Source organism: Magnolia sinica, chromosome 14, assembly GCF_029962835.1.
Source record: "Magnolia sinica isolate HGM2019 chromosome 14, MsV1, whole genome shotgun sequence".
NCBI classification, from domain to species: Eukaryota; Viridiplantae; Streptophyta; class Magnoliopsida; order Magnoliales; family Magnoliaceae; genus Magnolia; species Magnolia sinica.
The window spans coordinates 60,081,449-60,102,160 of record NC_080586.1 but is presented as its reverse complement, the minus strand read 5'-3'; the positions used below and the strand labels follow the sequence as shown (position 1 = coordinate 60,102,160).

At 41.2% G+C, this 20,712-nt stretch overlaps 1 protein-coding gene across 1 annotated transcript in view; it reads right to left on the bottom strand.

The window, feature by feature from the left end:
- The window catches only part of LOC131225872 (thioredoxin reductase NTRC), a 122,526-nt gene extending 102,486 nt beyond the window's left edge, over window positions 1-20,040 (bottom strand). Inside the window, exons 1-3 of the mRNA XM_058221473.1 lie at window positions 19,786-20,040; window positions 8,316-8,529; window positions 8,000-8,105 (exon numbers count right to left, since the gene is read on the bottom strand). Of these exons, the coding sequence (XP_058077456.1) occupies window positions 8,000-8,105; window positions 8,316-8,529; window positions 19,786-19,999 (534 nt within the window). The 5' untranslated portion in view covers window positions 20,000-20,040. The remainder of the gene's footprint in view (window positions 1-7,999; window positions 8,106-8,315; window positions 8,530-19,785) is intronic.
- Window positions 20,041-20,712: the final 672 nt, after the last annotated feature.

Here is a 20,712-nt window from a genome sequence, read left to right as displayed (position 1 = left end):
TTGGAAAGAATGGAAGCTTTCCACCAAAAGAGTCAGTTGACCATACAAGGGCTGCAGGCAACCCTCGACCGTCTCGCGGATGTGTTACTTCCACCCTGAGCCCTAGGCGATGCCCCACCACCTGTGGTTGTTATATGACACAACCCCGATTTCCATAGACCACTACCAGTGGTAAATCATAGAGCTACACCAGATAATTTGAGCTCTAGCAACGAGGACCTTAATGAAGGCTTTGCCCGACGACCAATTCATGGAGGCGATCATCTCGATCATGCTGAAAGGGACTATCGAGTTAAGGCTGAACTTCCTAGCTTTAACGGTTTATTACGCATAGAAGATTTCCTTGACTGGCGAGCCGAAGTAGAAAGATATTTCGATTACATTGATGTGTTAGAGCATAACAAGGTGAAATTAGTAGCGTTTAAATTAAAATATAATGCTTCTACATGGTAGAAGCAATTATAACTCTCACGTGCTCGACAGAATAAGGCACTCATCTCATCATGGCCACGAATGAGACGGCTTCTTCAATCACGATTCCTTCCGGGTGATTACAAGCAAGTATTATTCTGGCAATACCAAAACTGACAACAGGGGAATCGAACCGTCACCAACTACATTGAAGAATTCCAACGGTTGGCAATGCGAAACGACCCATCAAAAACCGAATCACAAAAGGTAACACGATTTATAAGTGGGTTACGATCGACTATTCAAGACCGAGTTCAGATGTACCCAGTCGGGACAGTGGATGACGCGGTTCAATTGGCAAGTAGGGTAGAAACGCAACTTGCAAGAGTTTCTGCTCGGTCTTATCCTTCAACTCGACCCCCATGACGAGTCTCACGCGGGATCAAGTGCTGGCACGAGGAAAAGAACCAGTAGGAGAGCGTCATCAACCTCCTGCAACCGCAAACCGTGATATGGGGAGCGGCTCATTTAGGCCTCAACGTGTAGCACCCACAACAGCGGGCTTGAGTAGGAATCCAAATCCTTACGTTCGGCCAAGGTCAAACAATTGTTACCGTTGTGGCCAACCGTACCACTTATCAAACACCTGTCCTCAAAGTCCCACAGCACACTTGACCATAAACAAAGGGGGCACTGAAGGTGAGGCCACAGAAGAATATGGCTTTAATGAAAATGAACAAGCCACTGAAGATGGCGATGAATGGACGGGCGAGGATCGTAGCGAATCTCTAGTTGTGAAGCAATTATTGTACACCCCACGGAAGGAATTACATCCACAGTGACACAATATATTCCGTACGTGATGCACCGTCAACGGCAAAGTCTGTGATGTAATCATAGACAGTGGCAAGAGCGAGAACATCATCTCAAGAGTGATGATGGACAAGTTGTAGCTACCAACGACAAAAAATCATTTCTCGTACTCAATTGGCTGGATAAAAAATGTGAATGAGACCAAAATAACTGAACAATGTACTGTCTCGTTTTCAATTGGCAAAACTTATGAGGATCAAATACTTTGTAACGTGGTTGACATGGAAGCATGTCATATGTTACTAGGTCGACCATGGCAGTCGGATCGTAATGCGACTCACCGAGGACGAGACAATGTTTATATCTTCGTCAAGGATAGTCGAAAAATAATCCTTTCCCATATGGCACCAGCGAACCACCCTGAAGCTTCAAAAGTGGAGGAGAGTTCATTCCCGACCATTCGGAATTTCATGGAGGAATCTAAGGAAATCGGCGACGTATACGTCGTAGTGGTGAAGGGCGAGGAATTGGAGCCCTCAAACATTCCTCCGAGTTTAAGACTATTGTTAAATGAGTTTAAAGAAGTCTAGCCCAAATATTTACCTACATTGCCCCCCATGAGGGACATCCAACATCACATAGACCTCGTCCCCAGGGCTAACCCGCCCAACCACCCTCATTATCGGATGAATCTGAAAGAGTGTGAGATACTTCAGGGGCAGGTCAAGGAATTGATCCGTAAGGGTCTTCTGCGAGAGAGCATAAATCCGTGTGCCATACCAGCATTATTAACGCCAAAAAAAGGGGGGGAGCTAGCGCACGTGTATCGACAGCTGAGCAATCAACAAAATTACCATCAAATATCGGTTCCCAATACCGCAGTTGGACGACATGCTCGATATGCTAGAAGGGGCCAAGGTGTTCTTTAAGCTAGACCAGAGGAGCGGGTACCATTAGATTCGTATCTGACCCAGTGATAAGTGGAAAACGGCATTCAAGACTAAGGGTTGTATGAGTAGTTGGTCATGCCCTTCGGTCTATCGAACGCACCAAGAACTTTTATGCGTTTGATGAATTAAGTGATAAAACTGTTCATTGGCCGATTTGTGGTAGCATATTTTGATGACATCCTGATATATAACCAGGATGAGACAGAGCACAGAAAACATCTCAGGCAAGTGTTGCAGGTCCTACAAGTTAACAAGTTGTACCTCGACTTGAAGTGTAGCTTTTTAACGGACAGTCTGTTGTTCCTAGGATTTGTTGTAACGTCCATGGGCATCCGTGTGGACAATGAAAAGGTGCGAGCTATTAAGGAATGGCTGATCTCGACAAACATTCATGAAGTGAGGAGTTTCCATGGGTTGGTGACCTTCTATCGTCGATTCATGCGAAATTTTAGCATGATAGTCTATTACAAATTGCATGAAAAGTGGACCGTTTCAATGGACCGATGAGGCTGACAAGAGCTTTCACGAGATTAAGCATCGGTTGTCTACAACGCCGATCTTGGTTCTTCCTAATTTCGACAAGCTGTTTAAGGTAGTGTGACGCTTCATATGTCGAAATTGGAGGAATATTATCACAAGAAGGCAGGACGGTAGCCTTCTACAACGAGAAGCTCAGCGAAGCCCGAAAGAAGTGGTCAACGTATGAGCTTGAGTTGTACGCAGTTGTTCAGGTGCTGCGACATTGGCGACATTATCTGATTCAAAGAGAGTTTATTTTGTACACTGACCATTAAACATTAAAGTTTATTAATAGTTAGACTAACGTAAATTGTGTGCATGCTAGATGGGTTGCATTTTGCAGGAATTTACGCTCGTTCTAAAGCATAAGTCAGGGCAGTAGAACAAGGTGGTTAATGGACTTAGCCGTCGTGTATCACTACTTGTTACAATGAGCAATGAGGTGGTCGGCTTCAACTGCCTCAAGGAGCTGTATGTTGAGGACAAGGACTTCAAAGATTCTTGAATTAAGTGCCAAGAAGGTCATCCCAATGACCTACATATACAGGACGGTTTCTTCTTCAAAGAGAATCAATTATGCATCCCCCAAAGTTCTTTAAGGGAGCAGATTATTTAGGAGCTACAAGGAGGTGGCCTTAGTAGACACCTTGGGCGAGACAAGACGTGAGCTCTTGTAGAGGAGCGGTATTACTGGCCGCAATTAGTACGTGATTTGGGAAAAGCAGTACAGCGTTGTAATGTTTGTCAGACCTCCAAGGGGCAATCTTAGAATAAGGGCCTCTACACCTCATTATCTGTGCCTTACGGCCCTTAGGAGGATTTATCTATGGACTTCATGCTTGGTCTCCCACGAACACAACACGGCATGGATTCGATGTTCGTGATGGTAGATCATTTCTCCAAGATGGCGCACTTTATCACATACAAGAAGACCCTCGATGCAACACATGTGGCGAATTCATTCTTCAAAGAGGTCATGTGGCTACACACCATTACTTCTGACCGTGACACAAAGTTCATTAGCCACTTTTTGCGGACTTTGTGGACTCAATTCGATACACAACTTCAGTTCAGCAGCGCCTACTACCCACAAACTAATGGGCAGATTGAAGTTGTGAATTGCACGTTTAGAAACCTCCTTCGATGTATTTCAAGTGAAAAACCGAAGCGGTGGAATTTGGCCTTGTCTCAAGCGGAATTTGCATTCAACAACTTGGTGAACCACTCGACAAGGAAGTCCCCGTTCCAGATTATTTACGAATGAGTGCCTCGCCACACACTTGACTTAGGCCCTCTGCCCAAGCTCCCATGCATGAGCACTGCAGCAGAACATATGGCAGACAGGATCATGGGCATTCATGCAAAGGTGCAAACCAAGCTACATGCCACAAACAAGTACAAGGAGCAAGCGGACAAGCATCGGCGACAAAAAGTGTTCGAGGTAGGCGACCATGTTATGGTCCATCTATGCAAAGAGAGATTTCCGACCGAAACGTACAACAAATTGAAGAATAAGAAGATTGGACCAGTAACAATCATCCGAAAGATCATGGACAAACCTTACGTTGTTGATCTCCCAGATGACATGGCGATCTCACGGACTTTCAATGTTGCGGACCTGACCGAGTATCATGAACTAAAACAGAACGAGAACTCGAGGACAAGTTCTTCTGAAGTGGAGGGGACTAATGTAGAGCGGGTCGCGAACAGTTTCATGGCCAAGATGGATCAGAAAAGGTCCGGTCGACGACGGAAGTGATCCGGACCGTCAGACCTTAAATCGGGCGTATCTCACAATCTGGAATGAGTAATTCAACGTACCATATATGATTTTCAGGTAGGCCGAGCTACTTTAGCCACCTAACCCGTCTATGCCAAGTTGCCCGCGCCGAATTTGCAAAATACCATCAGATCGATGGTCGAATTCCCGTTTTATTTTCGTTTTTACTATTTATAATAAGTTTTAGTTTGAGTATAACTCCGCATCTGTTGGGCTTTAGGAGTTGCAGCGCCCAACATGAAAAGTGCTTAGAATAATTAGGAGAACATCATGGTTTGGCCAAATAGGACACTTACTATTTTTGTCCGAAAACCATGCGCACTAGTAGACATCACGACTATCTATAAATAGTAAGTTTACTATTTATAGTAAGATGCAGTTCCTAGGAGTTTTAGTTATAGTTTGATTCTGAAACTTCTGCCATGGCTTAGTATCCCTATTTAAAGGGTTGTGAACTCGTTTATTTCAATCATCAATCAAATTACGAATTTTATAGAATTTATTTTCTATTTTTTTGTTTTTTCCTCATGGATTCGAGAAGTCTTTGTGAGGAGTCCAGAGAAGCTCCGTGGATTCGGAGTAGTTATGCTTGAGGAAGACGGTGATCGACCTCATCACGTTCATCCCTGCATTACTCACGAATTACGATTTCAGATACCGCTTGAGTTCTTGCACCACTTGATATGCATGCTCAAAGGTGTTGATGTCATGAGGAACGAGCTCACGCTAAAGCTCGAGTCGGAGGCCCATTTTGAAACGAGAAAGGGTTACTAACGGGTCCTCCCTGATGTTACATCACAATATATACTCATCAAATTTTGTGATGTAAACAACAGCGGGCATAGATCCCTGATGGAGGGACTACTACTAATCCACGAGCCTCTAGCGGTAAGAGATAGGAAGATACTTTTCCTTTAAGATCTCTTTCATCTCAGTCCACTGTGAGATTGGATCTTCACTGGACCTCTCAATATCCCGCTCAACATTCATCCAAAATAGTTTGGCTTGGCCCACCAATTTCATCTTTGCGAACCTCACTTGACGGCTATCAGACATATCCTACCACTCAAAATAATGATCTATGTCTACAAGCAAGTTGAGGAATGCATTTGGGTAAAAGCGACCGTCATAACTCGGTGCTTCAATCATTACGCTCTACATCACTCGCTCATCGGGATCGGGGCGGGTTTGGTACTCTCCAAGGGGCGGTTGGGTACGCCCCCCACCACGGCCAACACCTTAACCACACCCTCCACCTTGACTTCCCGCCTGGGATTGGTCATCTTCCAAATTTTCACGGTCTGCATGGAGGGAAGTTTTCAACTCGGTCATGCGAGTATTGATCTCATTCCGGAGGGATGTCGGTCCGTTACTGGTGGTTTTATTTTGGGCCTCGATGGCCGCGAGACAGTTATTGATGGCATTGATAGCCTCGACAAGATATTTTGAATACATTGTGGGGTGTATACCAAAACCATGCCCATTACGGGTGGGCCAAAACTGGGCACGCTAAGTCGCTAACTAGGAAGGACTAACAACTAAATTCCCTAAACGTAATGTGATGAAGATGGAAAAAGTAGTTAACTCTAGACGCGGCACTATGAAAACCCTAGACTCCAATGCAATGGACTCACTAAACCCTATGCGAACCTGGGGCTCTGATACTAAAATTTGATGCAGGACGAATGGTCTAACCTAGAATGATGTGCTAAAACTAAAGAATGGATTAATTAAAGTAATCAAAACACAAAATAAAACTACTCTATCACAAAGTTAAGGAATCCAAGTAACAAAACATGTTCCAATTCAAAGCTAGAAATAATCCCGCAATGCAAATCTAACAAAATATGAGTCGATTAGGAACTATGGAAGGTAGAACTTCCAACAAGCATAGGGATTATTCCTAATTCAAAGGGATTCACTTGATTTTAGGATTTTGGCTAACTAGGTTTAGGTTTAGGGTTTTAGATTTTGGGAATTGGAGATTTAGGTTTGGGAATTAGGAATCTAGGGTTGTGAGAATTAGGGTCTTGAGAACTGGGGTTTTGAGAAATGGGGCTTAGGATTAAAGTAAAAGAATAGAGAGGAATGAGGGAGATGAAAAAAGAGGGCCACAGAACAAACGGGATTGTTCCTACAGACAGCAGTGCACGTGTGTCCGTACGACCGTACGAACACAGGCTTGGGTTGGGGTACGTTGGATTGGGTTTGGATGGGTTAGGGCTTGATTGGGTTAAGGTTTGGATGGATTAGGGTTTGATTGGGGTGTAGTTTTGAGGAAGACAATGAAAATAAATGGAGATAAAAATATGGAGAGATCGAGGGAAGTAGAGAGAAGAAAAGAAAATGGAGATAATACCTTTAAGAATAAGAGAATAAGAGAGGAAGATAAGTAGAATCACTCCATGGCTTCACACCATCTCCATTCACAGGAGGTTTTCTTGTTGCTCAAAAGCAAAAGACATAAATTTCATTTAATGCAAAATAATGCTCCAAGGTTCACACGCCCAACCCTTTATAAACTAATTGGGGTCTTTTTACAAGAACACCCTTATGATTCTAAAGTATCCAAAATACCCCCTGAATCAACTAAAATAGAAAACAACCCACAGAATAAATAAAATAACTAAGGAAATAACCAAACTAATGTCTCATGATGTCTAAACTAATGTCTCATGATGTCTACGGTCAAGATGGCCCAATGATGAACAGTCCGGATGATCCAATACCCGAAATTCAACGGTCTAGATGATCCAACACTCAAAATCCAACGGTTTAGATGCGTCCAATAAGCTCCTATATGCAGCCAACATGCATCTTCCCAATATGGGGTCTTCAAAGATGCATGAACATGCATGTTGGGTCTTCCAATGTGGCTATGTACTCGATCCGGGCCCCATATAATGATCATCCAACCATAGAGATGCTGGAACTGGGGCTAAAGCTCTCCTCTTGCTCTGGTATACTTTGAATGGTGCTCAGATGTCCTCATCAACTCTTTTGTGACCATACTTTCTGCCCAACAATCTCTATTGCTTGGTTTTTGTATTCCTTTCATGTTGAGCTAATAAATTTTGCCACCATTCAAAAAAATAAAAAATAAAAAAATGAGGCTCGCATGCACACACACACACATGGGACATTACCCAAAATTTGTTGGGCTTATCATCTTCAATGTCGTCAATGATGTGACAAACATACAAAAGAATTAGATCCATGTTTGTGTTCAAAAGCAAGGACACACACACAGGACATTACCCAAAATTTGTTGGGCTTATCATCTTCAATGCCATTAATGATGTGACGGACTAACAAAAGAATTAGATTCATGTTTGTGTTCAAGAACAGGGTTAGGATTCCATGTGAAGGTAGACATCACAAGAGGTAACAACAGAGGTGTATATATTCCCGTACATATTTGACACACTATCTAGGTCAGTTTATGGGACTTCAATGCATGTTATTGTGGATAGGACTTACGTAAGCATTTTATATGCAAATATTTCATGGTACAAGATGACATCACCTCACGTTCACTGCTCCGTATGGTGAAGGGACTGCTCTTCACATCAATAAATTCCACGTCTTCTTGGAAAAGCTCTGCACCCCAGCGCTCCGCTTGCCGACGCATCCTAGTCAATTGAATTATCTCAGGACAGTTATCTTAAATTCTGAAACCGCAAGCACCCACAATAGTCCAGAAAAAAGGTCCATACACAATGAAAGGTGGGACATCAAAGATGTGGGGGAACCCAAAAAAAAAAAAAAAAATGCAATAAATTTTGAAGGTTTGAAGGGAGAACTAAAGAAAAACATAAAATCTGTTTTCATAATTTACTAACCGATCCATCAGATCAGGGCCACTTATTCCATCAGGAAAACCAGGGAAATTCTCAACTTCAGTGGTAGTCATCAACTGCCCTCCTGGAACACCACCAACTTGATAACCTTCAAATACTATAGGCTTCAAATTTGCACGAGCTGAATAAATTGCCGCTGTGTATCCAGCAGGACCAGAACCTATGATTACTAAATTTTCGACACCCGTACCAGGAACTGCAAGGGAAACAATTTTTTTAGTTCCAGACTATAAATATTCTACAGAAACAAGAATCTTATCATTAGTATATGGGTCTTATCCTATATGATTGCAGTACTAATGCCTACATGCAAAAAAGAATTAAAATACAGGATACATCAGCAATAGTGATTAATTGAACACCCTTCAGAAAAATTAGTAATTATTGAAACTAATTGTACACATATAAGGAACTTTACAACCACAACCATAAATCAATTTACACTTAGCACATAGTCAAGAAATCTATATTTCTAATGTTAGGGTATATAATTAATTGAAAAATAATGAAAAATTGATTGTCCGTTGAAAAATTATTCCATGCTCTAATCATGGCTAAAACCCGAGACTACAATGCTGAAAAACACGCTGTCTACTATTGAGAATATGTATGTAAAAGGTATATTTCTTTTTCTTTTGTCCTTCTATTTTTTTTTTTAGTGTATGTACATAGGCTTGTATACTCTGTTGGAGTATTACACTTTGCACATGTTAATAATAATAAAGGTTCGTGAGTCAATTCTACATACACAACCAATTGCCCTAGCTAGTCGTCCCTTCTTTCTTTCATTCTTTCTCGTTCTTTCCACCTTCTACTTCCCTCCTTATTTCTTCTCCTCTCTTCTTCTATTAAAATCTACTTGGTATCACAGCATAGCCTTTGCTTCTGGTACAATAGTTAACATTGTAATGTGCTGACGTCTGTTGAGATGTGGAGCCACATCTGGACGGCCGCTCGACCAGTCGAGTGACCTGCTAGACCGGTCGAGTGGCCCGCTCAACCAGTCATGGACTAGCTCGACTCGTTTTCCAGCGAGTGGGGATTTTGGATTTCCAAGGTGCTCGACCAGTCGTGGGATGTGCTCGACCAGTCGAAGACTCCTCATGACCAGTCAAGCTTACGCAGATTTGAGTCCGGTTTTGATACGGACTGCGGAAATTTGAGTCGATTTTCGTAGAGGTGCGAAAGGGGAATTGCCTAAACTATAAATAGGTGTCCCTAGGGCTTTTCTAGTAGATGGGAAAACTTTTCTAGTGGATAGGAAATAATTCTAAGGTGTGAGCAAAGGGTTTTCTCTGTACTTCCAAGGGAGAGGTTAGTATATTGCCTTCTAATCTTCATTTTTCTTCATAGTGGAAGTTTGCATCCGTGGTTTTTTACCCTTGTTGGGGTTTTTCCACGTATATTGTCTTGTGGTTTGTTTGGAATGCTTTGATTCTCTTTATAGTCTATATTTCTTCTTGTTTATCGTTTGTGAGTGATACCGGAGTTTGGATCTCAGTTCACTGCGTTGTTGACGTGCTGCGCAACAACTGGTATCAGAGCTATTGGTCTAGTTCTACTGGGAGCGATGACGGAAAAAGGGAAGACTAGAATAGAGAAGTTTGATGGTTCAAACTTTGCCTTCTGAAAGATGCAGATGGAGTATTTTCTGTATCAGAAGGACTTCTATATTCCTATAGGAGGAAAAGAAGAAACCAGAAAAGATGACAAATGATGAATGATTTTTATTGGATTGGAAGGCTTTAAGAACGATCCGACTCTCTTTGTCTAAGAGCGTCGCCTTCAATATATCCAAGGCGAAAACCACAAAAGAATTAATGGAAGCCCTAACCACCATGTATGAAAAACCCTCAGCATCCAACAAGGTTCATCTTATGAAACAGCCATTCAACATGAAGATGTCAGATGGTGGGAACGTGGCCGAACATCTAAACAAGTTCAATACAGTCACGAGCCAGTTGGAATCCGTTGGCATTGTTTTTTAGGATGAGGTTAGGGCGTTATTGATCTTATCTAGTCTGCAAGACAGTTGGGATGGTTTGGTGATTGATGTGAGCAATTCTTCAGGGTCGACAAAGCTGAAATTTGATGATATGGCCGGTTAATTCTCAGCGAAGTATCTAAAAGAAAGGCATCAGGAGTTTCATGGGATTCAGGGAATGCTCTAAATGTTGAAGAAAGAGAAAGATCGCTGAACAAATGAGGCAATAAACACGGACGTTTTAAGTCGAGGAAGAAGTTCAAGGGACAGAAAGACAAAGACGGGTGTTGGCATTACGGAAAGAAGGGGCACATGAAACGTGATTACAAGGCGCTCAAGAAACAAGAAGGAAGCTCTCAAGGTGGGAAGGATTCAGTGAATCAATCTGAGGAGAGTGACATAGAGGCGTTGATCTTGTCTCTTGATGCGAGGAATGAGTCTTGGGTTATAAACTCGAGTACTTCGTTTCATGTCACTTCATGTAAGGAAGTTCTGCGTAATTGTGTATCAGGTGACTTCAGGAGAGTCTACCTGGGTGATGATGAGCCGTGCAGTATTGTTGGAAAGGGAGACGTTCATGTCAATCAGAAAGACGGAACGACTTTAAAATTGAAGGATGTCAGACATGTACCGAGTTTGAAACGAAACTTGATCTCAGTGGGGCAGTTGGCCGATACCGGTTATGTGACGACATTCACTAGTGATTCCTGGAAGATCACAAAAGGTGCCTTGGTGATATCTCGAGGCAAGAAGGAAGGTACTTTGTAAGTGACTTCAGGATCGTATAGTTCACTCGCAGTCGCATCAACTGGAGTGAATTGGCAGTTATGGTATCAGAAGTTGGGACATATGAGTGAGAAAGGGATGAAAGTGCTATTGTCAAAAGGGAAGCTACCAGGGCTGAAGTCTATTGACTTAGAATTCTGCGAGGATTGCGTGTATGGCAAGCAGAAGAGGGTAGGTTTCAAGAACACAGGACGCGCTCCAAAGACGCATCTGTTGGAGCTTGTACACACTGATGTGTGGGGACCGGCACAGGTATTCTCTTGGTGGCTCACGTTACTTTGTTTCTTTTATTGATGATGCTAGTAGAAAACTGTGGGTCTATTTCTTAAAGCATAAATCTGATGTACTTAATGTATTTAAGAAGTGAAAAATAATGGTGGAAAACGAGACAGGTAAAACAGTAAAATGTCTCAGATCAGATAATGGAGGAGAATACTGTGATAAGAGATTTGAGGAGTATTGTGCAGCAAATGGAATCAAACATTAGAAAACGATTCCAGAGACACCACAGCAGAATGGTGTGGCTGAGCGCATTAATAGGACCATCCTTAAGCGCGCCAGGAGCATGAGGTTACATGCAGGGTTGCCCAAGACCTTTTAGGCAAATGCTGTGAATACTGTCGCATATCTCATCAATAGAAGTCCCTCAGTACCATTGGATGGTGGGCTAATAGAAGAAACATGGACTGGGAAAGAAGTGAACCTTGCACATCTCAGAGTGTTTGGTTGCACTTTATATGTTCACATTGATGCAGAGCACAAAAACAAGCAGGATGCGAAGTCCAGGAGGTGCACGTTTATAGGCTACGGGCAACATGATTTTGGCTACAGGTTCTGAGATGCAGAAAACAGGAAAATCATCAAAAGCAAGGACGTAGTCTTCAATAAAAAAGTGATGCATAAGGATGGTGTGCAGGAAAATAAGGCCGAGGAAAAAGAATTCGTAGAGTTGGAAGAGTTACCGGACACGGGTGTTACAGCGCCACAAGATCATACACAGGAGCATTATGAGGTAGAGCCACAGACACCGGTTGTGAGGAGGTCCACTCGAGAGAGGAGACCCATGGTCCGATACTCACCCTCCTTACATTATCTACTGCTGACAGATAATGGTGAACCAGAGTGTTTTGAAGAGGCATTACAGTCGGATACACGGGTTAAGTGGGAGCAAGCCATGGATGAAGAGATGGACTCTCTTGAGTCTAATCGTACAAGGGAGCTAGTCACTCTACCCAAGGGTAAGAAAGCTCTTCATAACAAGTGAGTTTACAGACTGAAGGAGGAGCACGATGGTTCGAAACGGTACAAGGCTAGACTGGTTGTAAAAGGGTTTCAACAAAATGCAGGTATCGATTTCACTGAAATATTTTCACCTGTAGTGAAAATGTCTACGATTCGCATGGTCTTGAGTATAGTGGCTACAAAGGACTTACATCTAGAGCAGTTAGACGTTAAGACAGCCTTTCTTCATGGGGACCTTGAAGAAGAGATATATATACATCAGCCGACAGGATACGTGGTACCAGGAAAAGAGAACAAAGTGTGCAGACTGAAGGAGAGTCTATATGGCCTGAAGCAGGCCCCGAAGCAGTGATATAAGAAGTTCGACAGTTTCCTGTCGAGAAACGGTTTTAGGAGATGTCATGCAGACCACTGTTGTTATTTGAAGAAGTTTGATACGTCATACATCATCTTTCTTCCGTACGTTGATGATATGCTTGTGGCCGGTTCAAGCATGAAAGACATCTCAGATCTCAAAAGACAACTGTTTAGAAAATTTGTCATGAAGGATTTAGGAGCTACAAAACAAATCCTAGGTATGAGGATAAAGAGTGACAAGGAAAACAAGAAACTGGTTTTGTCACGGGCAGAGTACATAGCCAAGGTACTTGATCGATACAATATAGGAGGTGCTAAGCCAGTTAGCACACCATTAGCCAACCACTTTAAGCTATCTAAGGAGCAAGGTGCAAAGACGTAGGAGGAACGGGACTACATGGCTAAAGTCCCATACACGTCAGCTATTGGAAATCTCATGTATGCTATAGTAAGCACAAGACCAGACATTACTCAAGCAGTGGGAGTTGTTAGCAGGTTCATGCGCAACATTGGGAAGCTGTGAAGTGGATCCTTAGATACATAGTAGGTACTAAGGATGTAGGGCTGTGTTATGGAGGATCGGAAATCAAGCTACAAGGCTACGTAGATTCAGATTTGGCAAGAGATATCAACAGCAGAAGAAGCACTACAGGTTATGTTTTTTCTCTGGGTAGTGCTACAGTCAATTGGGTCTCTCAGTTACAGAAGATAGTATTTATCAGTATGACGGAAGCAGAATATGTTGCGGCTACAGAAGCGTGCAAGGAGATGGTGTGGATGCAAGGTTTCATGGAAGAGTTAGGTAAGAAGCAAGTAGATTGCAAGCTGTACAGTGACAGTCAGAGTGCAATACACTTGGTTAAGAATTCAGCCTTTCATTCAAGGACCGAGCATATTGACACCAGATATCACTTCATACGTTCGTTACTGGAAGATGAATCGATTACTCTGGAGAAGATTCATACAAGTGAGAATCCTGCGGATATGCTGACCAAGGCGGTCACACAGGAGAAGCTCAAGCTCCGTTCAGCTTTGATTGGTCTTCAGGCTTGAAGACTTGTTTTCCAGCGAGTTAGGATTTTGGATTTCCGAGGTGCTCGACCAGTCGTGGGATGTGCTCGACCGGTCGAGGGTGCCACTCGACCGGTCGAAGACTCCTCACGACCAGTCAAGCTTACGCAGATTTGAGTCCGGTTTTGATACGGACTGCGAAAATTTGAGTCGGTTTTCACATAGGTGCGAAAGGGGAGTTGCATAAACTATAAATAGGTGTCCCTAGGGCTCTTTTAGGGTATGGGAAAGCTTTTCTAGTGGATGGGAAAGCTTTTCTAGTGGATGGGAAATAATTCTAAGGTGTGGGAAAAGGGTTTTCTTTGTACTTCCAAGGGAGAGGTTAGTATATTGCCTTGTAATGTTCGTTTTTCTTCATAGTGGAAGTTTGCATCCGTGGTTTTTTACCCTTATTGGGGTTTTTCCACATATATCTTGTCTTGTGGTTTGTTTGGAATGCTTTGATTCTGTTTCTAGTCTATATTTTTTTCTTGTTTATCGTTTGTGGGTGAGACTGGAGATTGGATCTCGATTCACTGCGTTGTTGGCGTGCCACGCAACAACGTCAACATCCGTACAGTTGACGTCAGCATCCATACGGCTAACATCAGCATCTATATTATCAATACAAGCATGTACCCTATGATGGGTATGGTTTGGAAGATCTCAAATTTAGAAGATTTATGGTGAATTTTGTAGGTTTTTTTTTTTTTTTTTTTTTTTTGAGCTAGTTCAAGGTGAGTTTCGAGCCCTCCAATGTATTTTCAGAAAAGCCCCAAATTTGAGTCTTTCTAAAATTTCTCTCAATTGAAGCGATTTATGGTTTGGTTAGATTTACAGTTATTGATCATCCATAGCTACTATTTGCATATTGATTGGATTTTTATCTTCTTCTTTTTTCTTTTCTTCTTCTTCTTCTTCTTTTGAGGTTTGATGAGCGATTCTACCATTTTTTGCCCTCTTTTCCCAAAAAAAAGATCAAGCAAAGGGAAGATATCTAGCATATATATACACAAAAAGTTAGGTGTATTTGTTGTCTCCTTGTGGTTCTTTTAATTATCAACCCTTTTTATAGATCTAGTATGGATGATAAGTTCACTGTTGGAGCTCTTGTGAGGCCCTCTATTCTCACACGTTGTTGATTACAACCGTTATGTTGAATAGGAACAATTATTTACAATGGGCTCAATCCATCAAGCTAATTTTGGGAGGAAAATGGAGACTTTCTCATATCTTGGATGAATCCCTAGATTCTAAAGATGAGAGATTTACTTCTTGGATGATACACTTGATAGTCTTATAAGTGTTTTGTCATTAGATAGAGAGTCTATGTCCAAATGTCATTGTCGCTTAAGATGTCCATAGTTATCAAGATTGAAACTCATTTTTCCTTCTATTACTTGTGAATTTTCCAACCATCATCTTGTAGACAAGTTGGGCATGATTGACATCTATGCTCCAACTTAAGGGGGGAGTATTGAGAATATATATGTAAATAGTATTTTCTTTTTCTTTTTTTCTGTGTGTGTATATATAGGCTTGAGTACTCTGCTAGAGTACTATACTTTGCACATGTTAATAATAATAAAGGTGTGTAAGTGTAACTTGTAAGTCAATACTACATACACAATTGATTGCCCTAGTCGTCCACTACATACACAATTGATTGCCCTAGTCGTCCCTTCTCTCTCTCTCTCTCTCTCTCTCTCTCTCTCTCTCTCTCTCTCTCTCTCTCTCTCTCTTCTTCTTCTTCTTCTACTTCCCTCCTTGTTTCTTCTCCTCTCTTCTTCTACTGAACTCTACTTCTACATTGAGCTATGGGCTCAAACCAAAGGTCACTAGTTTTCAAAAAAAAATGAAAAAATTAAAAGGTTCTAAAGGTCAACAGTGAAATTGGCTAGTAACTAAAAAGATACTTTATCCATTCTTGGACCTAGTGAAATGTCAATAAAGTGTCTTAGGGAAACTGTTGGGCATGAGAATTCCTTCTAGAATGGTGTGTACCTACCATAGTGAATTAATATATCGTATGTTGCTCACATATAAAGATAATACAATGCAACATGAGAAGGATCATTCCTTTATCTCTAACATGACTCAACTCTACCAAGGGATCTCAAAAAAAAAACTGACAAAAAATCATACAGAAGCTATAGGAACCACCCATCCCATTCCAACGGAATTTAAGATTTCCTTTATCATCTCCTATAAGGTGAAAAAAGCTTCAAAAAAAAAAAAAAAAAAAAAAAAAAAACAAAAACAAAAAACAAAAAACAAAACAAAACAAAAGGCATTCTATGAATCCTGGTTAATGCTAAATCCAATGGGGAAGCAGGTTGCGTCCTACCCCTGCCCTTCTCTAACCACGAACGGGCAGATCTATGTGGAGGCCCACCGTGATGTATCTGTTTATCCACATTGTCCATCCCTTTTCTCAGATTATTTTAAGGTATGAGCCCAAAAATGAGGCAAATCCAAAGCTCAAGTGGACCACACCAAATAGCAAGCTTGGGTTGCGTTAAATGCAAGACTCATCTATGGTGTGGTCCACTTGAGCATTGGATCTACCTCATTTTTAGGCTCATACCTTAAAATGATCTGAGAAAAGGGATGGATGGCATGGATAAACAAATACATCACAGTGGGCCCTCACACAGATCTACTCGTTCGTGGCTAGAGACGGGCGAGGGTAGGATGCAATCCGCTTCCTCCAGTGCCAAGATTAGAAGGTTAGGCAAAATCAAGTTCTTGCCAACCCCTTCCATCTGCTGCAAACAATTGGTGCCAACAAATCAAAACCTTAACCAATAACAATTGCATTGGAAGTAAAGACGATCTCAAAATGGGCTTGTGCCTTTTATAAGAGTCCTCCAAGCCAACAAACAAGGAAAGAGACTCCAAAATTGATACTTGGGCTTCAGGTGTTACTTCAGGACCCTAGCATTTCTCTTTTATTGTGAATAAGATTAGATCCTTCATGTTGTCTCTTAAGGTTCCCTTTTTTTTCTTTTGGGTACTAAGTTAATGTTTCTTTTACTTATTTATCTATAGAAGCAAAGGATAGAATATATTCCATTGCTCAAGAAGGGGTTTCTTAAATGATATCCCTTAGCTCAATGTATTTTGTATCCTACTTTGTTTTGTTCTAATTTCCTTTTTCTTGCATATTAAAAAGAAAAAAAAAAAAAAAAGATTTAACCACTGTTGTTTCCCAGATGGTTAAGAAAATGTATGGAATGTTAAATACAATTAGAAAAAATTAACCCAACAAAAGGGACACGCAACGCGCACACAAATGTGCACTACGTACGCGCACACAGAGAACGTTATTTCATCATTATGTATCCTAGTAATCGTCCTTACAATTTCAACCATTCCATGGTTTAAACTATCATCCAATGCTGATTCAAACATCCAAGTTGACTCAGTATCACTATTAACCCTGGATGAGACACAATGGATCCCAATTTAGAAAAGAGTTATGCCTTGACCCAAATCAGAAAAGCCCCTTGGGAGTTGGGACTCATTCTGACTCGCCGAGTGGCACTATGGGACTTGTTTGCATTGGTGAAACCATGGTATTCCGTAACAATAATGGTGGCCGTAACAGCCATTACGGCTTCTTTTTTTTAATCCTGTATCGGCCCTGTAATGGGCCATTACGGGGCTTTTTCCATAACAACCGTTACAGCTGTTATGACCCCATAACTGGACTTTTATTTAACAGCCGTTATGTAGTCATTTTTGCATACCTTGGGTGAAACGCACATTGCGACTCATTGACTAACTAGTCACACATGCATTAATGTATGTTAAGGTTTTGGACAACTTAGTTTGACTTGTCCAAGTCAAACCGGTATTGAGGATAGAACCCAGACTCGCCAGTGACCAAGTGGGGCATCAAAACTGGTTTCTAAATCCATGTTCACTTCCACATGATTGAACTGAATGTTCACCACTAAATTCAACTGTGCACCCAAAGGCGTCACTCAAAGCTCAAGAGATGAGCAATAGATAAATAAAACCGACCATTCCACTCATTAGGGAGGACGAAATTACATCACTTGCACAGTTCAGAAATGTCAGAATCTGCCTTGTACCAAATCACAGTCCTTCAAGGCAAGCCCTTGGATGAGTGGAAAACACGTATACATTGGCTTTGAAACCTCCATTCGGGTATGCAATATCAATGTTCCATGCACCACACTGAGGTGAATCACCACTTAAAAAGGAAGTCGAAAGCATGAAACGTATTATTCCCAATAGAAGATGAGTTGGACCTACAAACCCATTACAACGGCTACTAAAAGTGTTGTTTAGGGGCCAGACTTAGGTCTATATGTTTCTATAAATGGAAAGTTAAAAAATCATCATATAATAATTGAGAAATTGCAATAAATAAATAAAATATAAAAATAGAGGTTTGTGTGGTGATTTTGAAATCTTTTCTAGTAGGTAAACTATTATCCTTATGCAAGAAGATTATAAATTTGGCCGTTGTGGTCAGATTCTATTATGATTTTCTGGACACATTCTTCATAGGACCCTCTTAAATCTTCCTTCTCCAAGCTAGCATTGTGGAAGAAGGAACTGGGAGGCATCAGCAACAATTAGTTTTATTACAGAACAGCTCATGATGTCCATATAGACCTATTATGCACCTTTGCATCTAGCATTGAATAGAACTCATACAATAATTGTCCTACTTCTACCATATATTTTGTTTCATTTCCTCAGAGAAACAGATTCTGAATTGTTTGGGCTGGACTCATAGTGTCAATCCTAGTCAAAATTTTGACTTTTCTAGGCATGGGCCCAGCCCATTGATTATCCTAGTTATTTTTTGTAAAGACATGAAGGAGAGCTTGCTAGTGATTATTATTTTTTATTTTTTATTTATTTTTTTGGCTTACTTCAATAGTTTGTAAGCTTCTATAATTCAGCCTTCACTTTCAATTGCTTATCTTGCTTAAAATCATTGCCATGTTGATTCCGTGTCCAACACAAACCTGTTGGGCAAGTCTTGAATGTACTAATCAAACAGAAACGCAATTACAGTAACAATGTGGAAATAGCCAAATTATAGTTTGCTTCCTTACGATTTATAATGACAGTCCGGGCTCAAAATCACAACCACGCTTAGGAGGCATTTGGATTGTAAGTTACTTAAGCTACTTATGCCTTAAGTAGCTTAGCTTGATTTCTACTTATTAAACTGAAGTGATTAAGTAACTTTAAATAAATAAAAACTACTTATAATTGATCATAAACCAAACTTACTTACCTCAAATAAGTTACTTATCTACTGCTGTAAGTAGAAAAAGTAACTTATTTGGTGGTATCCAAATGGGCCCTTAATTTCAATTTGGACTTCGAAGATATGCAACCGCAATTTGGGGAACTTCTTCCTCGTTACTAATACTGGGAAACAGCAATTCTTTTTCAACATGGCCATCAAGTAAAGAAACAATTTTTTTTTCAAAGAAACAGCTGAGTCTTAATTGCTTCTTTTTTTTTTATGAAGTTACTCCCTTCCCTATTCATTTCAACCACCAAACCATACGAATTCAACTGGATAGAGTGAAAAATCATAGAATTCAATTTTTTTAGCAAAAACTGTAGTGAAAAATCAGTGTTTGCGCCCACAATTGGATTGAAGTGCAAATCATCAGTTTAATCAAGGGGAATAAAACAAAAACAAGTGGCATTTCCTAGTACTCAAAACAAGTAAGCAGCCCATGAAATGCATTTGCGTATAGTGAACGATAATTATCGCAATTTATCTCAATTGCGCATAGAAACCACCCGACTTATGCCATCACCACCCAATTAAACCAAACGCCAGATATCAAATCCAGCCGTGCATCCCAACACAGCTCTATCACTTCCCCTTCAGAACCAGAAACATGAGGGCAAAAGAAGAAGAAGAACAAGTAAAAGAAGAAGAAGATGATGATGATGATGACATGGAGAGAGTGACGTATACAAAAGGAATTCGAGAAAGAAGAGAGGCGGAGAAGATAATGGTCTGACCTAAGGAGGTGGTGGGGACATCCTCTGCAGTAGCGACCGGCTGAGACGAGCGGATGGACCGACGAGTCCTAGGCGAAGGAGCACAGAGGGGGAGAGGAGTACGGGATAGAGTGCTCCCGACGAGTACTATATGATTAGTGGGAGTAGGAAGAAGGGATTTCGAGAAGGGAGAGGAAGGAGGGACGGCTGTAGCGATCCCTATCCGCACTGCCATTTGTTTCAGACCATACACACCCACCGCAGCTGCCGCCTCCGTTTTGTTCTCTCTCTGCTTTATTTGGAGAAAACCTTTGATACTCTGCCGTGGACGGATAGTTGATACGCGGGCACAGAGAAAGGGCATATATGGAATGCAAGAATCCGATAGTGAACTGTTGAAATGGTGAGGTACAATTTAGATGGTTTATAAAATAAAATTTACAGTAAAATGGCATACTTAATTAATAGATTGAGGTACAATTCAATAAACGGTTGATCTACAAGATAGGAAAATGTCCCTATGTATGATGCTTCTTGATGACCGTTCTATACCGGGTCGCTGGTTAAACGGATGCCAAGTGTCCTAGCTAGGGATGCTTGCGTATCGACCAGTCACTCTGCAAGAGTATCAAATAACCTCCTCTTATCTTTCTTCTTCCTTTTTCTTTCTTTTTTTCAGATAAGCTTGTTAGTACACCCCCACTGTCAGTTCACACTTCATCTTTTCTGCTTGAGCTAGAGTTGATGGCTCGTAATCATCACGTTCCAGTCATGTATGTATCCGGACCATCCAAGTCGTGGATGGAGCATATCCGTAAAATTAAACTGATCCAGCGAATATGCCCGTCCAATTGATGGATATCAAATGAACGGTTAACAGTAAATAGTGAGTGTTCGAATTTTGAAGGGTGAAATTGATGGGTAAGATCACCTTCTAAGCTTAATTTA